Genomic DNA, 19,050 nt, shown 5'->3' with positions numbered 1-19,050 from the left:
GAAAAATTATTTCACTGCGCTGTAATTATATGTGACAAATAAATGCATCTTCTCTTATTGACTGTATGTCCTTGGTGTACTTGGTCATTTATGGCTTTTATAGTTTTTGATATACTCTACTTGGTCACTTATTATATCCCCCTAGTGTACTTGGCCATTGATGTGTTTGGTGCAGTTGGTCACGTACTGTATGTCTCTGCTGTACTAGGACATGTATGGCCTTATTGCCCTTGGTGTACTTGGTCATTTATGGCCTTATTGTTCGTAGTGAACTTGGTCACTTGCTGTACTGTATGGCAGAATTAGAATCAGGTTTATTGGTCAAGTGTGTTGACACACACACACAAGGGATTCGGTTTGGTTCCAGTAGCCTTATTGTCCTTGGTGTACTTGGTCACATACTGTATATGCTTTGTGCACATGGTTATTGAGGTTAATGGTGCACTTGGTCACTTACTGTATGTTCTTGGTATATTTGGTCATTTATGGCCTCACTGTTAAGTTATGTTTGTTGCCCGTAGTAGATCCTGACATCAGTGGACATTGTGGCCTGTGCACTCTGTTCATGTTGTATCTAGTGCAGCCTTTATTCGGTGCACTCGGTGTTAGTTGTAGCACGGGGCCTCGGTGACTGATAGTGTCATCGCTCTCTGCTCCATGCCACAGCAGTATTTACCCCACGGCCATTCTGAGGTTAGTGCATCCAAACAGGCGACACGATCCGACGTGCGGAAACATCCGAGCCGCCACATCACAGATAAGCCTTACAGGCTGTTACCATAGTAGCGACGTGATCGCCCTTTGATCCTGGATCAGATTGATGTATGATGGTGTACCGTTGAGAGCCAGGGGGATTCGGGTGGAGGGGGTGGAAAGGGGTGACATCTCATACACACAGGAAATCTCTCTGTTTCGCAGTGTCTCTGTGTCTCTCTGCTGTTTCAATCCTTTAAACATTCATCCGCTTTCCCTCCCTCACTTCCATTCCCTCCCTCGCTTATTTCTTTTTCTCTCAGGTCTCTCTCAGGTGTGTTTATTTCTCCTCACTCTTCTCTCTCTCCCCCCGCCTGCCTTTCACTCTATCATACAGCACATACAGTATACAACATCTTTCCGCTTCTTTCGCTTTTTTATTCAGAAGTCTGTGTGTCTCTCTGTCGTCCTGTCTCACACACGTCTTTTACATTTCACTTGTGCATCTCTTGCCGTCTTTGATTGTCTCCCATCTCTCTTTTTCTTTTACCTTCCACGTCTGATACCATCACCCCACGCTCTACCTTTCTTTCCCTCAGCACTGTATATCACAGTCTTTTGTCTTTTTTTATTTCCTGCATCTCTTTTCTACCCCTGCCTCATTATCTCTGTCCTGTTGGCTCGCACGTTTTTCTCCCTCTCTTTTCCCGCTGTCTCATATTCTCTTTGATTCTGTCTTGCTCTTTCTGTCTATTTTTTCCCTAATGTTAATGTTCTGTTTCCTTCTTCTACTCTCTCTCTCTCTCTCTCTCTCTCTCTCTCTCTCTCTCTCTCTCTCTCTCTCTCTCTCTCTGTCTCTCTCTTTCTCTCTCTCATAACCCCACCTCTTTTCTTCCTGCTGTCTGTCTGTCTGTCTGTCTGTCTGTCTGTCTGTCTGTCTGTCTGTCTGTCTGTCTGTCTGTCTTTCTTTTCCTCTGTCACAATATTTGGCTTGTTTATTGTATTATTTTTTATTCTCATCTCTCTCTTTCTCTCTCTATCTCTTGCTCTCTCCCTCTCCCTTTCTCTCTTACTCCCTCTCCCTCTCTCAACATTTTCCTTTCTCTCTTTATGCTACCTTTTGATATCATACTCAATTTTTTTCTTTAACATACACCTTGCCTTTTTTCTAATCATCTCTCAGTTTATCATTTTGTCTCTCACAAATATGATCGCTCTCTCGCTTTCATTTTCTCTCCACCTATCTTTTGCTTTCTATCAGTTACACCCCCCCCCCCCCACACACACACACAGTCTCTCTCTCTCTCTCTTTCTCCCTCACCCATACTGTTTCCTCCAAAGCATTCTCCAAAGTCTCGCTGATATTCACACTACTCTATTCGATTCTCATGTAACACGATCTGTCACTATTGATTTCTGCAGGTCTCTATTAGGGGCTCATGCATTAGCTGTGCTTTTTTTTTTTTTTTCCTTACCCTTTCCTTTTTCTCATCCTCCTCTCTGCTAGGCTGTGTCTCACTTCGCCTCTCCCGTTCATTCGCCCGTGCTCGTGCCCCAAGCTCAACACTGCAAACACATTATTCCGCGCCAGTCTTGGCCGTGATCGTTCTTTAATCACTATTTAATGATTCGCTAATGAAATCTAACACCACGCTAAACGTTCATGAGCTTCGCACCATATGAATATTAAGTCTGTAAAATGGGAGGTTAACTTAGATTTTTTTTTTCAAACACGAGCAGAACCCTCGGTTAGTGAATCCGTGTTTATGAACATGTCACAGCTCCACGTAAATGAGCTTCTACGTCTGATTATATTCTAGACGTAACAAATTTAGTGAAACCTCTTCTCAGAAGAGTGGAGGGAATTATAGGATTTGGGACTAAATGTGGGGTATGATACTCAGAAAACACATACCATACTTGATCAGGTGTCCACAAACCTTTGGCAATATAGTGTAGGCTATAGGTATATAGGGCTGTGAAAATCAACGCATTAATAACGCAAATTTGTTTTAACTGCACTAATTTTATTAACGCACAATTAATGCAGCATTTTTTATTACAAATATAAATGAATAAATATAAAAGTAGAAATCGAAACCTTCAACCCAACACTTATTCATAACGTCCTTTCTTTACTCGGATATAAAAATAAATAAATAAACAAGCATCAAAATCCGCCATGACGCAAATGTCCAGCAATTAAAACCGTCCGTGTGGAAACACAGCAAAAGTTCAGTTCGGTGTCCTGATGTTTGCGTCATTCAAAACACCACAATTACTTTAAAACATGTACAGGAATATTTTATCTTCATGCTCTATGTTGAGTTTCACTAATAATTAACATACATTTGCATTAAGCAGCGATATTTGTCCATATCCATGTTAATTAGAGAGAAAAACTTGAAAAAGTATTCATTTCAGGTCCATTCAGAACAGATAAAAATGTGCGATTAAGTTGTGATTAATTATGAGTCAACTCATGAAAATCGTGCGATTGATCGCGATTAAAAATATTTATCGATTTCCATCCATAAATATGAACTAAACGTTAACAGAAAATGCACCACATAATATAAATGTTATATTAAAATGACAGTGTGGTTTGTGAAGCTGGTCCCTGTCTATGAGCTGTTACTATGGATACACCCAAGTGCATTAGAACCAGAGCATTAATATCAACCTGTGTTTTGATGTTCTGCTGTTACAGAACATTAGTCAACACCTCGAATATTTACAAAAGTGCTCTTTTAGATGTTCGCATGTACATTATATAGACAAAAGTATTGGGACACCAGACTTTTCCAGCCATACCTGATTTCTTTCGCAAATTATTAACACACAGACACAATTGTGTCGAATGTCTATGGATGAGGTAGAATTCAATTTTCTTCTCACTTAAACTGGGAGATACAAACCAGTTGCCTCTGTACACAAAGCCAGCTCCATGAAAATATGCTTTGCATGGGTTGTAGTGGAAGATCTTGTAGTGGCCGCAAACACCTTTGGAATGAATTGGAACCACAGGCCTCCTCACCTCACCCACATCGGTACCTGACTTTACTGACACCCTTGTGTCTGAAGAAGCTCAAATCTCCACACTCCAAAATCTTGCGGAACATCTTCCCAGAAGAATAGCAGTTATTATACTATCTAATGGGAAATGTGAAATAAAGCACATAAACCTCAAAAAGCACATACCAATCTTGTGGTGAGGTGTCCATAAACTTTTGTCCATATAGTGTACATTTTAAATGAACCATCTCATTTCCATCATAAATGGAGCTCGAAGCTTTTTTCCAAATATATATTCACTACGTTCACCTCACAGTTTTAGTGTAAAAGAAAGCTAAAAAAAAAAACAACAACGACTAAACGTTCATTCTTTTATCACCCGAAAGTTTCTTTTTAAAAGCAGCAACAAAAATAACGAGAGCACTTTTGCTGCGCGTTTGTTCCTCGACATCGTTTTCGAAGGGTTTCAATTATCGCACGTGATCACGGCCACCGTAACAGTTGCGAGCATCGTAATGGCACCTAATTGGACACGTTCGATTGGGTGAGGCAGGTGTACCGAGCCGGCGTCTGTCTTCTGTCGTTTGAGTGACGGCATGTGCACAGCAACATGCATTAAAAAACGCTCATTTTCGCTTTATTACCTTCCGACGCGCTCCTCCTCCCCTCCCCCTCTCTCTTCCTGTCTTTCTGTCTTCACACTGGAGAGAAGGAAGGAGTGAAGTATCTGTACTGATGAGTCACTTTTTTTCTTACAAGAGGCTGCTTGACAGTAATTAGAGCTGCTAGTTGTGATTTATGGAAGTGCGACGACACGTGTTTTTATGGAACATTACAGTTTTACAAAGACTGTCTGCTCCCACGTGTGTTCTTTTGCCGCAACACTGTTCCGAAAGTCTTTCCGGGAGTCTCGCGGAACGCTCGAAGCGAAAGGATACTGTAGAAAAGCAGATTCACCGCACTGCAAATATCGTTCCTGATGAGGTTTCGAAAAATTCCGAACGGCAGCTCCATGTCTAGGGTTATAAAACCCTGATAGTAATGTTAGCAATGAAATAAATAATCGTGTTGTTCTGGATTATTTGATCTAATTTCTTTTGATTCGAACAGTTGAAAGAATATATCAAATGAAAATCGGGTTGGTCGAAAAACAAAGAGAAAAATTAAACACAACTAAATAAAACATCAAGTGACGCATTCGAGAACAAACACAACTACGTTAACGAATACATCTGTGAGCCTTTGAATGAAACAAATATAAAAAAAAAAAAGCTCGGCCTAATAAAAGAATCCAGTCCGTGGCTTGTTTGAAGTTGATTCCGCGTTTGCTCGAGAGTCCGATTGGAAATCTTTCCAGCTTTTTCAGCTCCATTAAGCAGAGACCACCAAAGCAGCACAGAGGTGATTCATTTCATCTTCGGATTTTTTATCAGGTCTATCTACCGTTACATCAGGGCTAATTACTACATGTTGCCGAGTTTTGCTTTCTGTTCTGGGAAGGTTAGTTTACGATTAAAAAAGGAGAACGTTCTTAGAAAATTATTGTACTGTACATCAGTGGCTTTTTTTTGCTTGTCTGTACATTACTGAAGCTTTTCCATTTAGAGAGACTTTAACTTCAAAGCTGAATTATTATTTTTTTTTACTCAACTGCATTTTCTGAAATTAGTCGTTCCTTTTTAATTATGAGTGAATAAAAACTCTGTTTGCAACTTGTCTTAGCTCGATTAGCACACGATGAAATCTGCTTAGCACGAACATACAGATCAGCATCAGTTCAACAGCAAGCAGAACATGGAATAAATGATGGAAGAAACTCAAACTTATTAATATCATTCTTTTAATAGATTGGTGAGTTGAGAGTAACAGAGTCTTTTTTAGATGATTAAGCAAAAGGTCTTGTGACAAAAATGACAATAGGAACATTATAGCCATAATAAATCATAGTACTTTGGATACTTAAGTACATTTGGAGGCAAAATACTTTTGTACTTTTAATCAAGTGAAAGATTAAAGGGACACTTTTACTCGTGTATCTCTATGTCACCACTGCTTATTGGTCGATTCCCAAAAACTGAAAGGGAACCCTGTGCTAACGTTAGGCGACTGTTGCATCGTACAAGCTCATGTGTACCCCTTCATAACGACTGCAAGGCTTTCAGCGTGGAGTCTGAAACACGTAGCCAGGGCATGCGAGACGTTATCATCAAGTCAAAATCTTCCACGATATAAAAAAAATGGAAAAAAGACATCAAGGTTCCATTTTCCATTCCTATCTCTCGCTCTCTTTTTTTTTTTTTACTGTAGAACAGATTTCTGTAACGCTACCTACTGACAGAGTCCATTGTTAAAACTTAATCGAATCGAACTTGAAAAACCCGAAGCTACCGCGTCTCAAGTTGTGACACCTGGATCGCGAGTCGGATTTTAGTCGGAGTTGACTTTGCCGGTCGTGCGTGACCTTGGCCAGTCTACTCTGTGAGATTTGGAGAGTTGAAGAGTTGTACAGTGGAGGCCCAGATGGACGTGTTTACACGTGCACTCACTGTCCGCAACACGACTTCTCTTTGAAGCCAGCGAAGGCGCCTCTCCACATATGGACAGCACAGAGAGGGACGGAGATAAAATGGACTTTTCACGCCATTTGCATAAAGATGAGGAGCTCTGACCGAGGCGGCGTGCTTTTTCTCAGCGCGGCGTAACGGCGCCCTCGAAACATTTCATCATCCCTCACTTATTATTTCTGTACGCTCCATCATGTTTCCATTATATGTTTAATCTCCATTCCGCTCTTATCTCACTAGTATTTCTGCGGGAGTGTTAGCGTGAAAAAAAAAAAGTGAGACAGACTGAGGAACAGAGTGCGAGTCTGAGGGGGCTTGTTTGTCTTGCGGCTGCCAGCTTGGGTGTATGCCCGGGTGCCAGCGTGGCGTGGCGACGCGGGACACGGCTCTGCTCACACAGATGGCGTCGGGCCTCATCAGAGCCCCTGCCTGTTAGTAGAATTGATTGTGCCGGCCCGAGCCAGCCTTTCCTGAGCTCCTGTCACCTCGGGCAAGAGCCCACAAGAAGCCGGCTTTTTCTGTTTTGCCCCCCAGCGAGGGGCATTTGGGCTGTGAGGGATTATTTTTTTGGTCAACCAATAGGAGGGAGAGTCTTGAGACAGGTTTCCACCACTAATCTGGCATGAGATGATTCTTTAGTGTTTGATCGAGTCGGGGTTTCATTTCCACTTCGGTTTTGTTTGTAATTATCCTTAATACAGAGTTGCACAAGAATTTCAACATTGAGGGCCTTTTAATTCATTTGTGAACGTCTTTTATTCCAACCCTTCCCCATGGTCTTATATATCCCCCACACGTTGTTATTTCGAACCCGTAACCAAATGATACACCCTGTCCTTCCTGATACAACCCCGGCCAGGTCTCCTCTGCCAGGACAGCGAATCCCGATCCTGGCCCTTTGCTGATAAAAATCTGATGATTATCTGCTTTATAGCACGTTAACGGCAGCAATCGGCAGAGCCAGGCCCGGCAACATGATGACACTGATTACATTCTCATCATGTCAGATAGCAGGAGCACACCCTTGGAGCGCTTTCAAGCTCCCTATGTTTGGTGTCCTCCAAATAACATCCTATTTTTCAGAAGTTACATCAGACTGTCAGGCACGGCTCATTTGGCATTTTAATAGAGAACTAGACCAGTTGCATGGGAAGCATCTAAATACACGACTGACCCACATAATCGAGTTGTCATCAGGTTTTATTTTACCTTTATTGTTCTTCGCTTTGTGAATCGCGTGTATGTTTTCAAAAATATACGAGATGGTATCAAAAAGTGGTGACTCCGACCATGTGAGTTACCACGTCCACGATTTCAAGTTAAAACAAAGAACAAACGTAAAATTCTGCGTGAAACTGAGCAGATCTGTCCCAGAGACGTTTAACATGACATACGCTTGGCATACGGCGATTCTGCAACGAGCGGTTCAAGGTGTTTTGAGTGAGTTCACGAGCGGAAAAACGTCACAGATAGATGACAAGACATCAATAAGACCTTCTAGCTCAAAATCCCGAAAACGTCCAAACCATTCAGCTACTCGTGCATGATGATCGTTGGAAAACAATCACTGGGAGCGCTGTGCATTATTGCTGTGCAAGGGGACTATTTTAAGTGAGCAAACGCAGAAAAATAAAGCACTTTCTCGCAAACAGAGCTAATCTCGACACTTATACCACCTCGAATTTTTGAAGTTTAGTTCAAAAGGAAAATATCGAAGACTTTTTTCCACTAAGAAACTGCCAGGCAGTAAGAGGGGTACAGCCACTTTACCTTTACCAACCACCAGCTATAAAACGTTGAGAGGCAGATCGTCTAGTCCTGATTTACATAAAGAGACAAGACATTGATGAGATTTTCTATTCCCATGCATGGATGTGGCAGTAAAGCATTAGACACTTGTGAAAGATGAGTTTTTTGGGATGTTACTTTTGTGACCCGAGTGATGTCATCGCACCATTCCAGTGTGGCCACTCTCTTATAAAGTATAGCACGCATATTTCCCTGTAATTATGTGCAGCTAGATGGTATTAAACAGGCCTCCTCTGTGCAAGGCATCAACTTTCCAATATATTGCACTCTTAATATGGCTCGGGTTACTCTCCCATATATATATATATATATAAAAATCCTCTTAGTTGAGAAGTAACAGAGCCGTTGCTCTTAGATTAATGCGAGTATTATATAGCATTCTTTAGGATACCTGGGGGGAAACCTTGGCCAATTCGGTGTGTTTGTCTGCGCTGGCGTTTTATAGAGCGAGCAAGCAAGCGGCTGGACAGAGCACAACTCCGTAATGAGGCCAGGAGAATAATGTCTCCATCAGGTGTAGCCCTGAGCTGCGAGCTGCAGCATCAGGAGACATGAGCGAACGGGATAATTAGACAATCCCAGGAATCATAAAGTCAATTCAATGATTATTGCCGGCGTTTGAAACATTGAGCCTTCAGACAAAACACTGGGCTGCGTACACAGGAGTCTATAAAGAGCAAAGATGCCCGGTAGCTTTGTGATAACGTCGCAAAAGTCAGATGCCGCAGAGCAGAAATCGAAGCTCGGTCAACACTGGGAACGTCCACGTTTTGGCAAAGTCCAAGCAGTTTAAGAGCACGCAGTAAAAATCACGAGGCTGTTCTGGAGTGCGTGGAGCATTAATTAATTCGCAAACCCATCAGGCAAATAAAGTGTCTCCTGTTCGCCGGGAGAGAACCAGGCTAGGCTGAAATGCAGCATTTAACGGAAGTTATTAGCCTGCTTACTAGCTAACCGCATAACTAATCACGGTACAGCATGTAACGCATCGCCTCGCAATGTTTTCCTTCGCTCTGTAATTTATTTATTTTATTGCAAACATAGAGCATTATCCTCACTTAGCATTTAAGAGCAGGTAAAAACAGCAGGCGCTTCAGGGAGCACGCTGGCTCGGAGCCCGATCTCTTTCCGCCCCAGTTGGGTCTCCCGTGTGTTGTAGGGGTACGGAGACACCCTGGAGCATTTTCCTCCGTCGCTGCAGAGGAACAAAGACAGACAGCGAGTCAAGCACTCTGTAAGTATCACGGTGCCCTGCCATGATGGCTGCCACTTGAGAGATTGGGGTTGTTCAGAACTGACATGCACATGCACTTCGCTTATTTTCCACTTTCCAGGGCTCAGAGGAACAGGGTAATCTGACGCTCTCCTTTTCTCTCTCTTTTTCTCTCTTTCTCTCTCTCTCTCTCTCTCTCTCTCTCTCTCTCTCTCTCTCTCTCTCTCTCTCTCTCTCTCTCTCTCTTGCCAACAACCCAAGCTGTAGCCTGATACACACATCAGTGGCTACGAACTATGACTGGCCATGCTTTTCTCGGGTTGCCACTACCACGGTCATTAATATACATAGATGATATAGCCATCCAGCAGCATGCCAGCTCTTTAATTGTTCCCCCTACTGTCCAATAGCAAGCTGATGGCATGCCAAAGTGGGGTGGACCTGCCAGGCACCTCCATAATAAAGGCCAACACAGTGACACCTCCCCTTAGCCAAGAGCATGCGTTCCACAGCCAAGAGGAAAACGATTGCTTGTCTTAGCATCGCAGGCCATCGCGAGAACCTGGCAGCACCATGCGGCTAATCGGCTTGCATCGCTAACCCTGCTTCCCTTTTCCTGCTGCTTCAGTGCCACGCCCTTTCTTTATTTTCACCCTCCTCCAATTTGGAGGCTTTATTTTCCCCGGCCGTGACCTCAATCAGTCCCAGCTCACAACAACACGAAATGAGACTTTATATATCTGGAGCGACAGATCCGCAGCTCAGTGGATCAGTAGGGAAAACAGAGCTTACAGTTGTAGTGTGTTTTCTCTGGATACACAAACAGGCCACCGACGGCCTCCGCATTTGGGACGTTCTATAATTTCCCGCCGTAGAGGAATCACCTGTCTGCTTTAAATGCCACCCGGCACGTGTTTCGAAATCGGCACTGGCTCAAGACAAAGCGGGTCGGCAAATAAAAAAAATAAATAAATAAACAGTTTCAGATCCAACGTGTGCACGAATCGCTTCTTTTTACTTCCGCACAACTTTTTTTTTTCTGGAACGGCAGAGAACATGACGTACTCAGAGGTGTCAGCTTGTTAGACTCCGCTCCCGAATATGATAACAACCCCAGCATGGCAGAGTGGAGGAGAAAAAAAAATACACAGCTTGTGTCATTCTTTTCCTACAAGATGGTTTCCTCGTGTCATTATCTCGATCCAGACAGCATTGTCTTTATCGCGAGCAGCAGGGAGTCTGGCGTTTTGGAGGACGGAATAAAGCGCCGGGTTTCGTTCCTGAAAACGCTTTGCGCGACGGATTAAAAAGTGCCAATGACCACTGATCAAGACAGACGTCTCCCCTGTTCGAGGCTCCAACTGGGCTGTAACTTCCAGTTGATTAGAGCACGGTGGAGCACTTGCTCTGAGCAGGTGGTGGAAGAGAGAGAGAGAAAGAGAGAGAGAGAGAGAGAGAGAGAGAGAGAGAGAGAGAGAGAGAGAGAGAGGGAGGATGGAATCAAACAGAGCAGCCCTCCTGTGCCCCTGAGCAGAAGATCAGATGAAGAACAAACCTGTCACAAACACATGAGCCTGATGCAAGCCTGCTGCAAAACCCTGCTGCACGCAACATGTGTGTGTGTGTGTGTGTGTGTGTGTGTGTGTGTGTGTGTGTGTGTGTGTGTGTGTGTGTGTGTGGCTTGTGCTCTCTACCTTTGTCTCTGTCACTCATTTTCTCCCTCATCTTCCTGTCTCTCTATTTTTCACATTCCCCTGCCATCTCATCTCTTCTCTGTATCTCTACATATACCTTTCCAATACCTTTCCTCTTTTTTTCTTCTAATTTCATTTCTTCTCATTTTTCCTCTTCTTCCATCGCTGGCCATTTTCTTCTCTCTTCTTTCTTTGGTTCTCTTTCCTATCCTTTTTTTTTTCTTACTCTTCTTACTTTCTAATCTCATTCTCTCTCTCTCTCTCTCTCTCTCTCTCTCTCTCTCTCTCTCTCTTTCTCTCTCTCTCTCTCTCTTTCTCTCTCTCTCTCTCTCTCTCGCTCTCTCTTAGTTCTTCCATTTTTCTCCTCCCTATGCTTCACTAACCATATCATAATGGAAATGCTTTGGCTGTGTGCTGAGAAATATGTTTTAATAAAGTTTTGGTTTGAATTCAATTACTCTCTCTCTCTCTCTCTCTCTCTCTCTCTCTCTCTCTCTCTCTCTCTCTCTCTCTCCCCCCCTCCCTCACTCTCATTCTCTCTTTTTTTTCTCCCCTTCCACTTTCTCCCTCTCTGTTTCTCTTCCCTTATCAGTGTTTCTCATTCTTCCTGTTCCTCCCTGACTTTCTACCCCGCTTTTTCTCTTTCTCCATCGCTCGGAGTGAAGGATGAAGCGCCCAGGGCTAATGCCACAGAGTGTTCAGGCTTTTAGTGTGCAGCGACAAAATGGAAGAGTTTCTTCTTCTTCTGCCGCTTCCTCTTCTTTGTCTTCCTCCCAATGCAATCACCTGCTCACTAAATCCCATTAGCTACTGCTTAGAGCCTCTGGCAACTTCTCTCTCTGTCTCTCTCTCTCTCACACACACACACACACACACACACACACACACACACACACACACACACACACACACACACACACACACACCATTTACAGTCACTCCTTCTCTGTCTCCAACACACTCTACAGTGAGTTCATCTTTAACACACTCATGTGGGTCCACACTGCCATTTCCAACACACACACACACACACACACACACACACACACACACACACACAGTTTACAGCCTGTCCATCCCTAAAACACTCATGTGGTAATACACACTCTTTTTTCAATCACAATCATGCACACACACACAATATATATATATATTTGTATGTTCAGCAGCAAACTAAAAGCCGATGTTATACCCTAAACACGAAACAAACACACATTATATAAGACAAGATCCCTCCATCTTTTGCCCGCCGCCTCATGCAGCGCTGCTGAATTCTATACGCCGATCAGTTTAAAGGTTGTTGATTCATTTGCCATCGCTGTGTCTCACAGGAGTTCTGTCTGTAATTCAAACCACAGATTTACACGGTTTCTATAGCAACAGCTTATTCACAAAGCGAATGCTCTACATAAATGGAAAAAAAAAAAACCCTGCAGTCGTGGGTATGGTGATGGCGGGTTTCTGAATGGAAGGAGTCTCCAGTGTCAGGATTAGTCAGTTAGAAGATTTTTTAGTGACACGGTTCTTCAAATCTCGTTCATTAAAAAGAATGAATCTATTTTTGAGTCATTTAGTTTATTGTAACTAAAATGGGGAACCAACACAATATTAGTCAGGTGGTCATAATGTTAAGCCTGATCACTGTATGACTGCATAGCGTCTATGGGAGTCTACGCTATTCTGTTTCCTTTTTAGAACCTACAGAGATTTTGGTTTGCTCATGCGCATCCAGTAGAAAATGAAGGAATCTCTCTTCAAGACTAATCGTTCTTCTGAGTCACATTAGAGACTCGTTCAAAATGAACAAATCATTCGTTCAGAATTTTATGATAAAAAGAAAAAGGATGCCGTTTTGGTTCTGTAACGAGTTGGAATCGTTGTGAATGTGGGATTGTTGGAAATGGACATAGTGTAAGAGAAATGAATGGTAACTCTGAAGCTTCATGGAACCGCACAAGTTTTTAATTCGTTACACTGTGCCAAATCAAACATGCGGATGATCTGCTGTGGCGACCCCTAAGGGGGGAAGCCGAAATAATTTTTTATTTATTTATTTGCAATATTTGATAAAAATAAATAAATAAATAAATAAATAAATAAATAAATAAATAAATAAATAAATAAAGATCCTGCTTTAAGAGTGTTAGTAAAGATGGAGGTGATGTAGCTGCAATCAGTGTTCACATTCATCTAAAAGGTGTTCAGTGGGGTTGAAGTCAGATTTCTAAAGCAGGGCCACTCAAGATCTACCATTCCAACCCATTTATACCATCTCTTCATGTTCGCTTCATGCCCATTAGTATTGTCATGCTGAAACAGATTTTGCTCTTGTAGTTTCAGTAAAAGGAAAATGTAGACATCCTCTGCAATTGCACAACTTCGAGGTAACAGTTTGAGGATGAACCACATATGGCTGGAAAAGTCGGGTGTCCCGATACTTTTGAAAGAGGTTAGAGTTGGTTGGTGTTTTTTTTTCTTCTTTCTGGTAAAACTACAACGATGTTTCCTAAGTTGGTATTTCAAAAAATATATATAGATATTTAATTTGGTTTTTTTCCCTGTGAGCCAAAGACATTTAAAAGACACCGGGAAAGACGGCAGACACTCGTGGGACATTGTCTTAATCTCCAAATTTAGAATTCAGCCCAGAATTAAAGTTTTTATCAATTTTTTTTTTTTTGAGAGAAAATTTGTGTTATTTATTTAAATATGTTTTAGCTTTGAAAAGGGTTTAGCGATTTTACAGTAATCAGTAACTGGAGCTCCAGTGCACAACAAAAGATTTGTGTTGTTGGAGTGCATGTTGTTTGCATACAGTATGTGCCTTTTGTGTGTTTTTTTTTTCTTTTTTCTAGTTGTTGTAGTTAGTTTAGTGTTATTCTTTCGTGTTGTATTATGGAGCCCCCTGGTTCTGGAGGAATGCTGTTATGTTTCAGCGTGTACTGTACCAGCCGGATGCGACTGAAAAGCACAATAAAGCCACTTGACTTGACGTCACACACCAAACTTTTGGTGCATGTTATACCGGAGCCTCCAAGGCATGGAGCTGGATCATGTTTAACACGCTTCTCATCTCGCTCTACACACACACACTGTGAGAACACGTGTTGTTAAGAAGCACATCATGCTTCAGCACTCTCTTTATTCCTTCGTGTGTGTGTGTGTGTGTGTGTGTGTGTGTGTGTGTGTGTGTGTGTGTGTGTGAGAGAGAGTTGAGTTTGATTGTTTGAGGACACACACAGCGGTAGATACAGTAGATGGGCGCGCTCGCGGCTCGGCTCGCCGGAATGAGGTCACTGGCTCTCGGCTGTGTTTAATTAATTAGGAGGAGTGGGATGGAAATGGAGAGCAATCAGGAGCGCGCTAATTTCAGCCCTGACACTCAATACACCACAATCCCGTCTGCCTCCAGGGCCAATCACATGCCTTTATAGGCCACTCAAGGGGGCGTGGCTGAGGACCCGAGAGTGGGTGTGTACCTCAAAGTCTACACACTTGTACAGTGTGTGTGTGTGTGTGTGTGTGTGTGTGTGTGTGTGTGTGTGTGTGTGTGTGTGTGTGTGTGTGTGATATTGAAGCATGCATTTTTCCTCTTGTTGAGATTGTGTGTGTGTGTGTGTGTGTGTGTGTGTGTGTGTGTGTGTGTGTGTGTGTGTGTGTGTGTAGGGTTTGCGTTTACATTATTTGAGAAGTATCTGCATGTGGATGTGTGCATTGTTTTGGTGTGTGTGTGTGTGTGTGTGTGTGTGTGTTATATTGAAGCATGCATTTTTCCTCTTGTTGAGATTGTGTGTGTGTGTGTGTGTGTGTGTGTGTGTGTGTGTGTGTGTGTGTGTGTGTATGTGTGTGTGTGTGTGTGTGTGTGTGTGTAGGGTTTGCGTTTACATTATTTGAGAAGTATCTGCATGTGGATGTGTGCATTGTTTTGGTGTGTGTGTGTGTGTGTGTGTGTGTGTTATATTGAAGCATGCATTTTTCCTCTTGTTGAGATTGTGTGTGTGTGTGTGTGTGTGTGTGTGTGTGTGTGTGTGTGTGTGTGTAGGGTTTGCGTTTACATTATTTGAGGAGTATCTGCATGTGGATGTGTGCGATTGTGTATTGTTTTGGTGTGTGTGTGTGTGTGTGTGTGTGTTATATTGAAGCATGCATTTTTCCTCTTGTTGAGATTGTGTGTGTGTGTGTGTGTGTGTGTGTGTGTGTGTGTGTGTGTGCGTGTGTGTGTGTGTGTGTGTGTAGGGTTTGCGTTTACATTATTTGAGAAGTATCTGCATGTGGATGTGTGCGATTGTGTATTGTTTTGTGTGTGTGTTAAATTAAAGCATACATTTCTGCATGTGTGTGCATGTTTGACATTGTGTATAGGTGTGTGCGTGTATGTGTGTGTGTGTGTGTGTGTGTGTGTGTGTGTGTGTGTGATTCCTTGAGCTGGAGAGATATATATATATGTGCATGTCTGGGTTAGCGTATAAGATTGTAAGTGTGTGTGTACATGCACGTGTGTGTGTGTGTGTGTGTGTGTGTGTGTGTGTGTGTTTAAGATTGTGTATTGTGTTTGTGTGTGTGATTTATTTTATCTAATAAGTATGCATATGGGTGTGTTAGATTGTGTTGTGTGCGTGTGGGGGTGTGTGATTTACCGTCTGAGCTATAATTGAGCTATATGTGTATGTCTGGGTTAGAGTATAAGGCTTGAATTGTGTGTGTGTGTGTGTGTGTGTGTGTGTGTGTGTGTTTGTGTGCATCCAGCATCTCCCCGACTCCAGGAATCACCTGCTCTCTCCATCACACGCCGTTCAAACCCGCGCTGCAGCGAGCGCCCCATAGCAACAGCGCCGTAGCGCATAGCAACCACGCCACCTCATATAGCAACCACACCACCACGACGCATAGCAACCGCTCCACCTCACATAGCGACCACGCCGTCACAGCGCCTAGCAACCGTTCCCCTAATCGCTGTGTCTGTGGCTTCAGGTGAAAATCTCTCTCTCGTCACACTCTCGCCTTTATGCAAATGACAGTGGATTTGCATATCCGTGGGTCTGAATGTAAACGACAGTGAATTAGAAAACCTAAAGGTGTGTGTGTGTGTGTGTGTGTGTGTGTGTGTGTGTGTGTGTGTGTCAAGTAATGATTCTGTTTATCTCTCTGGGTTAGGACACTTTTGTGTGCTTTATAAATCGTAAAAAAAATTCTATTTTAGAGGGCTTTCATTTTGAATAAAATCAGGTCCCGAAATTTTTGTCATTTATGAGTCGATTCTCTCTCTTTGCAGATGTTCGCTCGCTTCCTGATGTGGCCATGACCGGAACCTGCAGCCAGGAGTGCAGCGAGCTCGGCCACTCGGACGCCTGCTGGATGCCCGGTCAGCCTTCGCCTGCCCGCAAAGCACGCACGCTGCCCAAACTCTCCACGTTCGTGCCTTACCAGGAAAGAGGAGGGACCCTGGGACGACTGGCCAACGGCGAGCCCCGGCCCCGCCTTCCGCCCTCGCGCAGTGCCTACGCCCCCAGCGACCACGTCCCCAGCGACCATGTCCCCATCGAGGAGGTGCCTTTGAGCGTCACCTCCGAATTCCCGCCCACCAGTCCCACCTCTAACCATGCCCCGAAACGGGAAATATACCTGTGAACGACGCGGTGATCGACCTCTTTGATTCCGAGGGATGAAAACGATCACTCGAATAGCGAATTAGAGAACTTTAAATGATAAAACAACAACAACGTGTGGTAGAGTCGTACGTTTATTTATATTTCTATTTATTTATTCACCGACGAATTCATCTATTTATTACCGTGATCTTTTTCTTTTTTCCCCGTTCCTTCCTCGTGCTTTTCCTTTTCCTCCTCCTCTTTCTCCATGAACCGTAATGAAAGCGCTCGAGGACTTTCTGAGTGACTTTAGCTTCGCTAGCCTGTGGAATGTTTACCGGATCTTTCCGAACAGTGTGACCTGTGCTGTAGTGCCATAAGCCTGAAGCTCTTGCTCGGCTTCTTCTTCTTCTACTTCTTCTTTTTCTTCTTCTTCTCCGAGTCTCCACCACTTCCTGGACGGGGAATCGTGATGGAGCGGTCTTAGTACATGTACAGCGATGTAAATACGTTTCTATGACATGTGTGTGCGTGTGTGTGTTTGTATAGGAGAATAAGGACTTGAGCTGAGAACAAAACGAAAACAAAAAAAAAAACAGTGGTACATTCCGAATTTTATCAGCCTGACGAGCGGGTGTTCACCAGCTCCACTTCAAGTTACTTCTGTTGGTGTGTTTGTGTTGGTGTGTGTGTGTGTGAGTGTGTAAGTTTGGCAGTCTTGCTAGACTTTTGGTACTGCTGTATATGGAAGCGTCTTTACAAGTCGCTGCACATTATCACATACTGAACTGCGTGTGTGTGTGTGTGTGTGTGTGTGTGTGTGTGTGTGTGTAAGTGAGCATGTTTGGCACTGTGAACCCTTAACTCTACGCAGAAGACAGGTAACGCTTCTCTAACACACACACACACACACACACACACACATACACACACACACACACACACACACACACACACACACACACACAGAGCCTGCTGTTCCTTTACAAGTGAGGCGAGCTGGAAAGGCTTTTCTCTCTCATGAACTGAGCCTCTGTGGCATCTCGGCAGGATTACGGGACAGGACACACACACTTACACACACACACACACACACACACACACACACACACACACACACACAAACACTGTCCCGTTCCTCACTGGCATGGCTGTTTTTAAAAAAAAAATAAAAATCATCGTCACAGCCTCATGTTGTGAAACCTGTTGGGTTTCACGAGCGCTTTTTTGTTTGTTTTTAATGCCTTAAAATAAACTATATTTGTATCTAACAATCATGATCGACGATTACGAGCGCTAATCCCGCCCGACCTCGCGAGCATGTCCGGCGTGCATGCATTTCTGGTCACGAGCGACTCGGGGAAAAAAAGCTCACAAACGAAACGACCATGAAATGAAACGAAATTGCCTCGAAGCTACTCGTTCAGTCTTTTACAATTTCCCCCTGACTTTTCCCCCACTGTTCTTTTCCCTTGATTTCTGAAGGCAGCGTATTAGCATAAACAGCTGGACGGGGCGGTTCCCGGAAGGACTGCCTTTATTTATGTTTTATTTTCTGTTTTTTTTTCTGCATGATTAGCGTAATGACACGACAAGCGTGGCTACTTTTCTCCGTGCGATCACCCGAGCCTCGCCGCTAAGCCCAGGAGCGTCACTGTGCTTTACGATAGCTTCATCACAACGACGCTAACATGGCCTCGACGGTGCATGCCTACAGTATGTATGTACGTGTGTGTGTGTGTGTGTGTGTGTGTGAGAGAGAGAGAGAGAGAGAGAGAGAGAGAGAGAGGAGTTGCAATGCAGTGGCAATAGAACTAATTAGGAGTGTGTGTGTGTGTGTGTGTGTGTGTGTGTGTTTAGGTGTGTGTGCGAACCCTTAGAGCTGGGAGACGATCACCACACGAACTCACAGCTCCTACCTCATCGGCGCCCCCTCTGGCACCTTGCGGAGAATAATTAACACACACAACATAAGGACACGACTGTGATTCAATACCGGGGTTACGGCGCCTCGCAGAATAAAAGCACATTACCCTGTTCTTTAAAGCCATTTCGTGACTGTGATGATAATAATAATAATAATAATAATAATAATAATAAATAATATTAATAATAATAATACATTTAAAAATACATGAATATAGTGAGAGACATGATCCGATGTCATTTATCGCTTCTCGTCCGTCTCTCTGTGTGCCCAGCTCTGACGTTGGCTAAGCGCAAGTCCTCCGGCTCTGCTGCCGAGAATCTGAGTGTGTGTGTGAAAGAAAAAAAAAAGTTGCGTATTTACTCCGACCAGGCATAACATTATCAAGTTAATAACACTGATTATCTCTTCCTCATCCTCCTACCTGTTAGTAAGTAGGATAAATTAGGCAGCAAGTGAACATCTTGTCCTCAAAGTTAATGTGTTAGAAGCAGGAAAAATGGGCGAGCGTAAGGATTTTGATCAAATTGTGACGTCTAGACGACTG

General features: G+C 43.4%; 1 protein-coding gene and 1 long non-coding RNA gene across 4 annotated transcripts in view; one reads left to right on the top strand and one right to left on the bottom strand.

The window, feature by feature from the left end:
• The window catches only part of pcdh1a (protocadherin 1a), a 79,923-nt gene extending 62,415 nt beyond the window's left edge, over nt 1-17,508 (top strand). For 2 of the 3 annotated variants that reach the window (XR_014537822.1, XM_083568382.1), the window contains one exon: nt 16,261-17,508. Coding sequence is in view for 1 of the 3 variants with exons in the window: in XM_083568382.1 (XP_083424508.1) it covers nt 16,261-16,616 (356 nt within the window). In the remaining 2 variants the exon portion in view is untranslated. Of the gene's footprint in view, nt 1-15,734; nt 16,064-16,260 lie in introns of all 3 variants that reach the window. The other variant, XR_014537823.1, reaches the window with a different exon arrangement.
• On the bottom strand, nt 16,809-17,729 carry LOC310741111. Its single transcript, XR_014537836.1, has 2 exons — nt 17,498-17,729; nt 16,809-17,463 (listed from the first exon to the last, which is right to left on the bottom strand). It is a non-coding gene; the product is annotated as an uncharacterized lncRNA (long non-coding RNA).
• Nucleotides 17,730-19,050: the final 1,321 nt, after the last annotated feature.

Source organism: Silurus aristotelis, assembly GCF_946808225.1.
Source record: "Silurus aristotelis genome assembly, chromosome: 18".
Classification (NCBI taxonomy): Eukaryota; Metazoa; Chordata; class Actinopteri; order Siluriformes; family Siluridae; genus Silurus; species Silurus aristotelis.
Note: the sequence above shows the minus strand (reverse complement) of the source record. Positions and strands in the feature narration are given on the sequence as shown.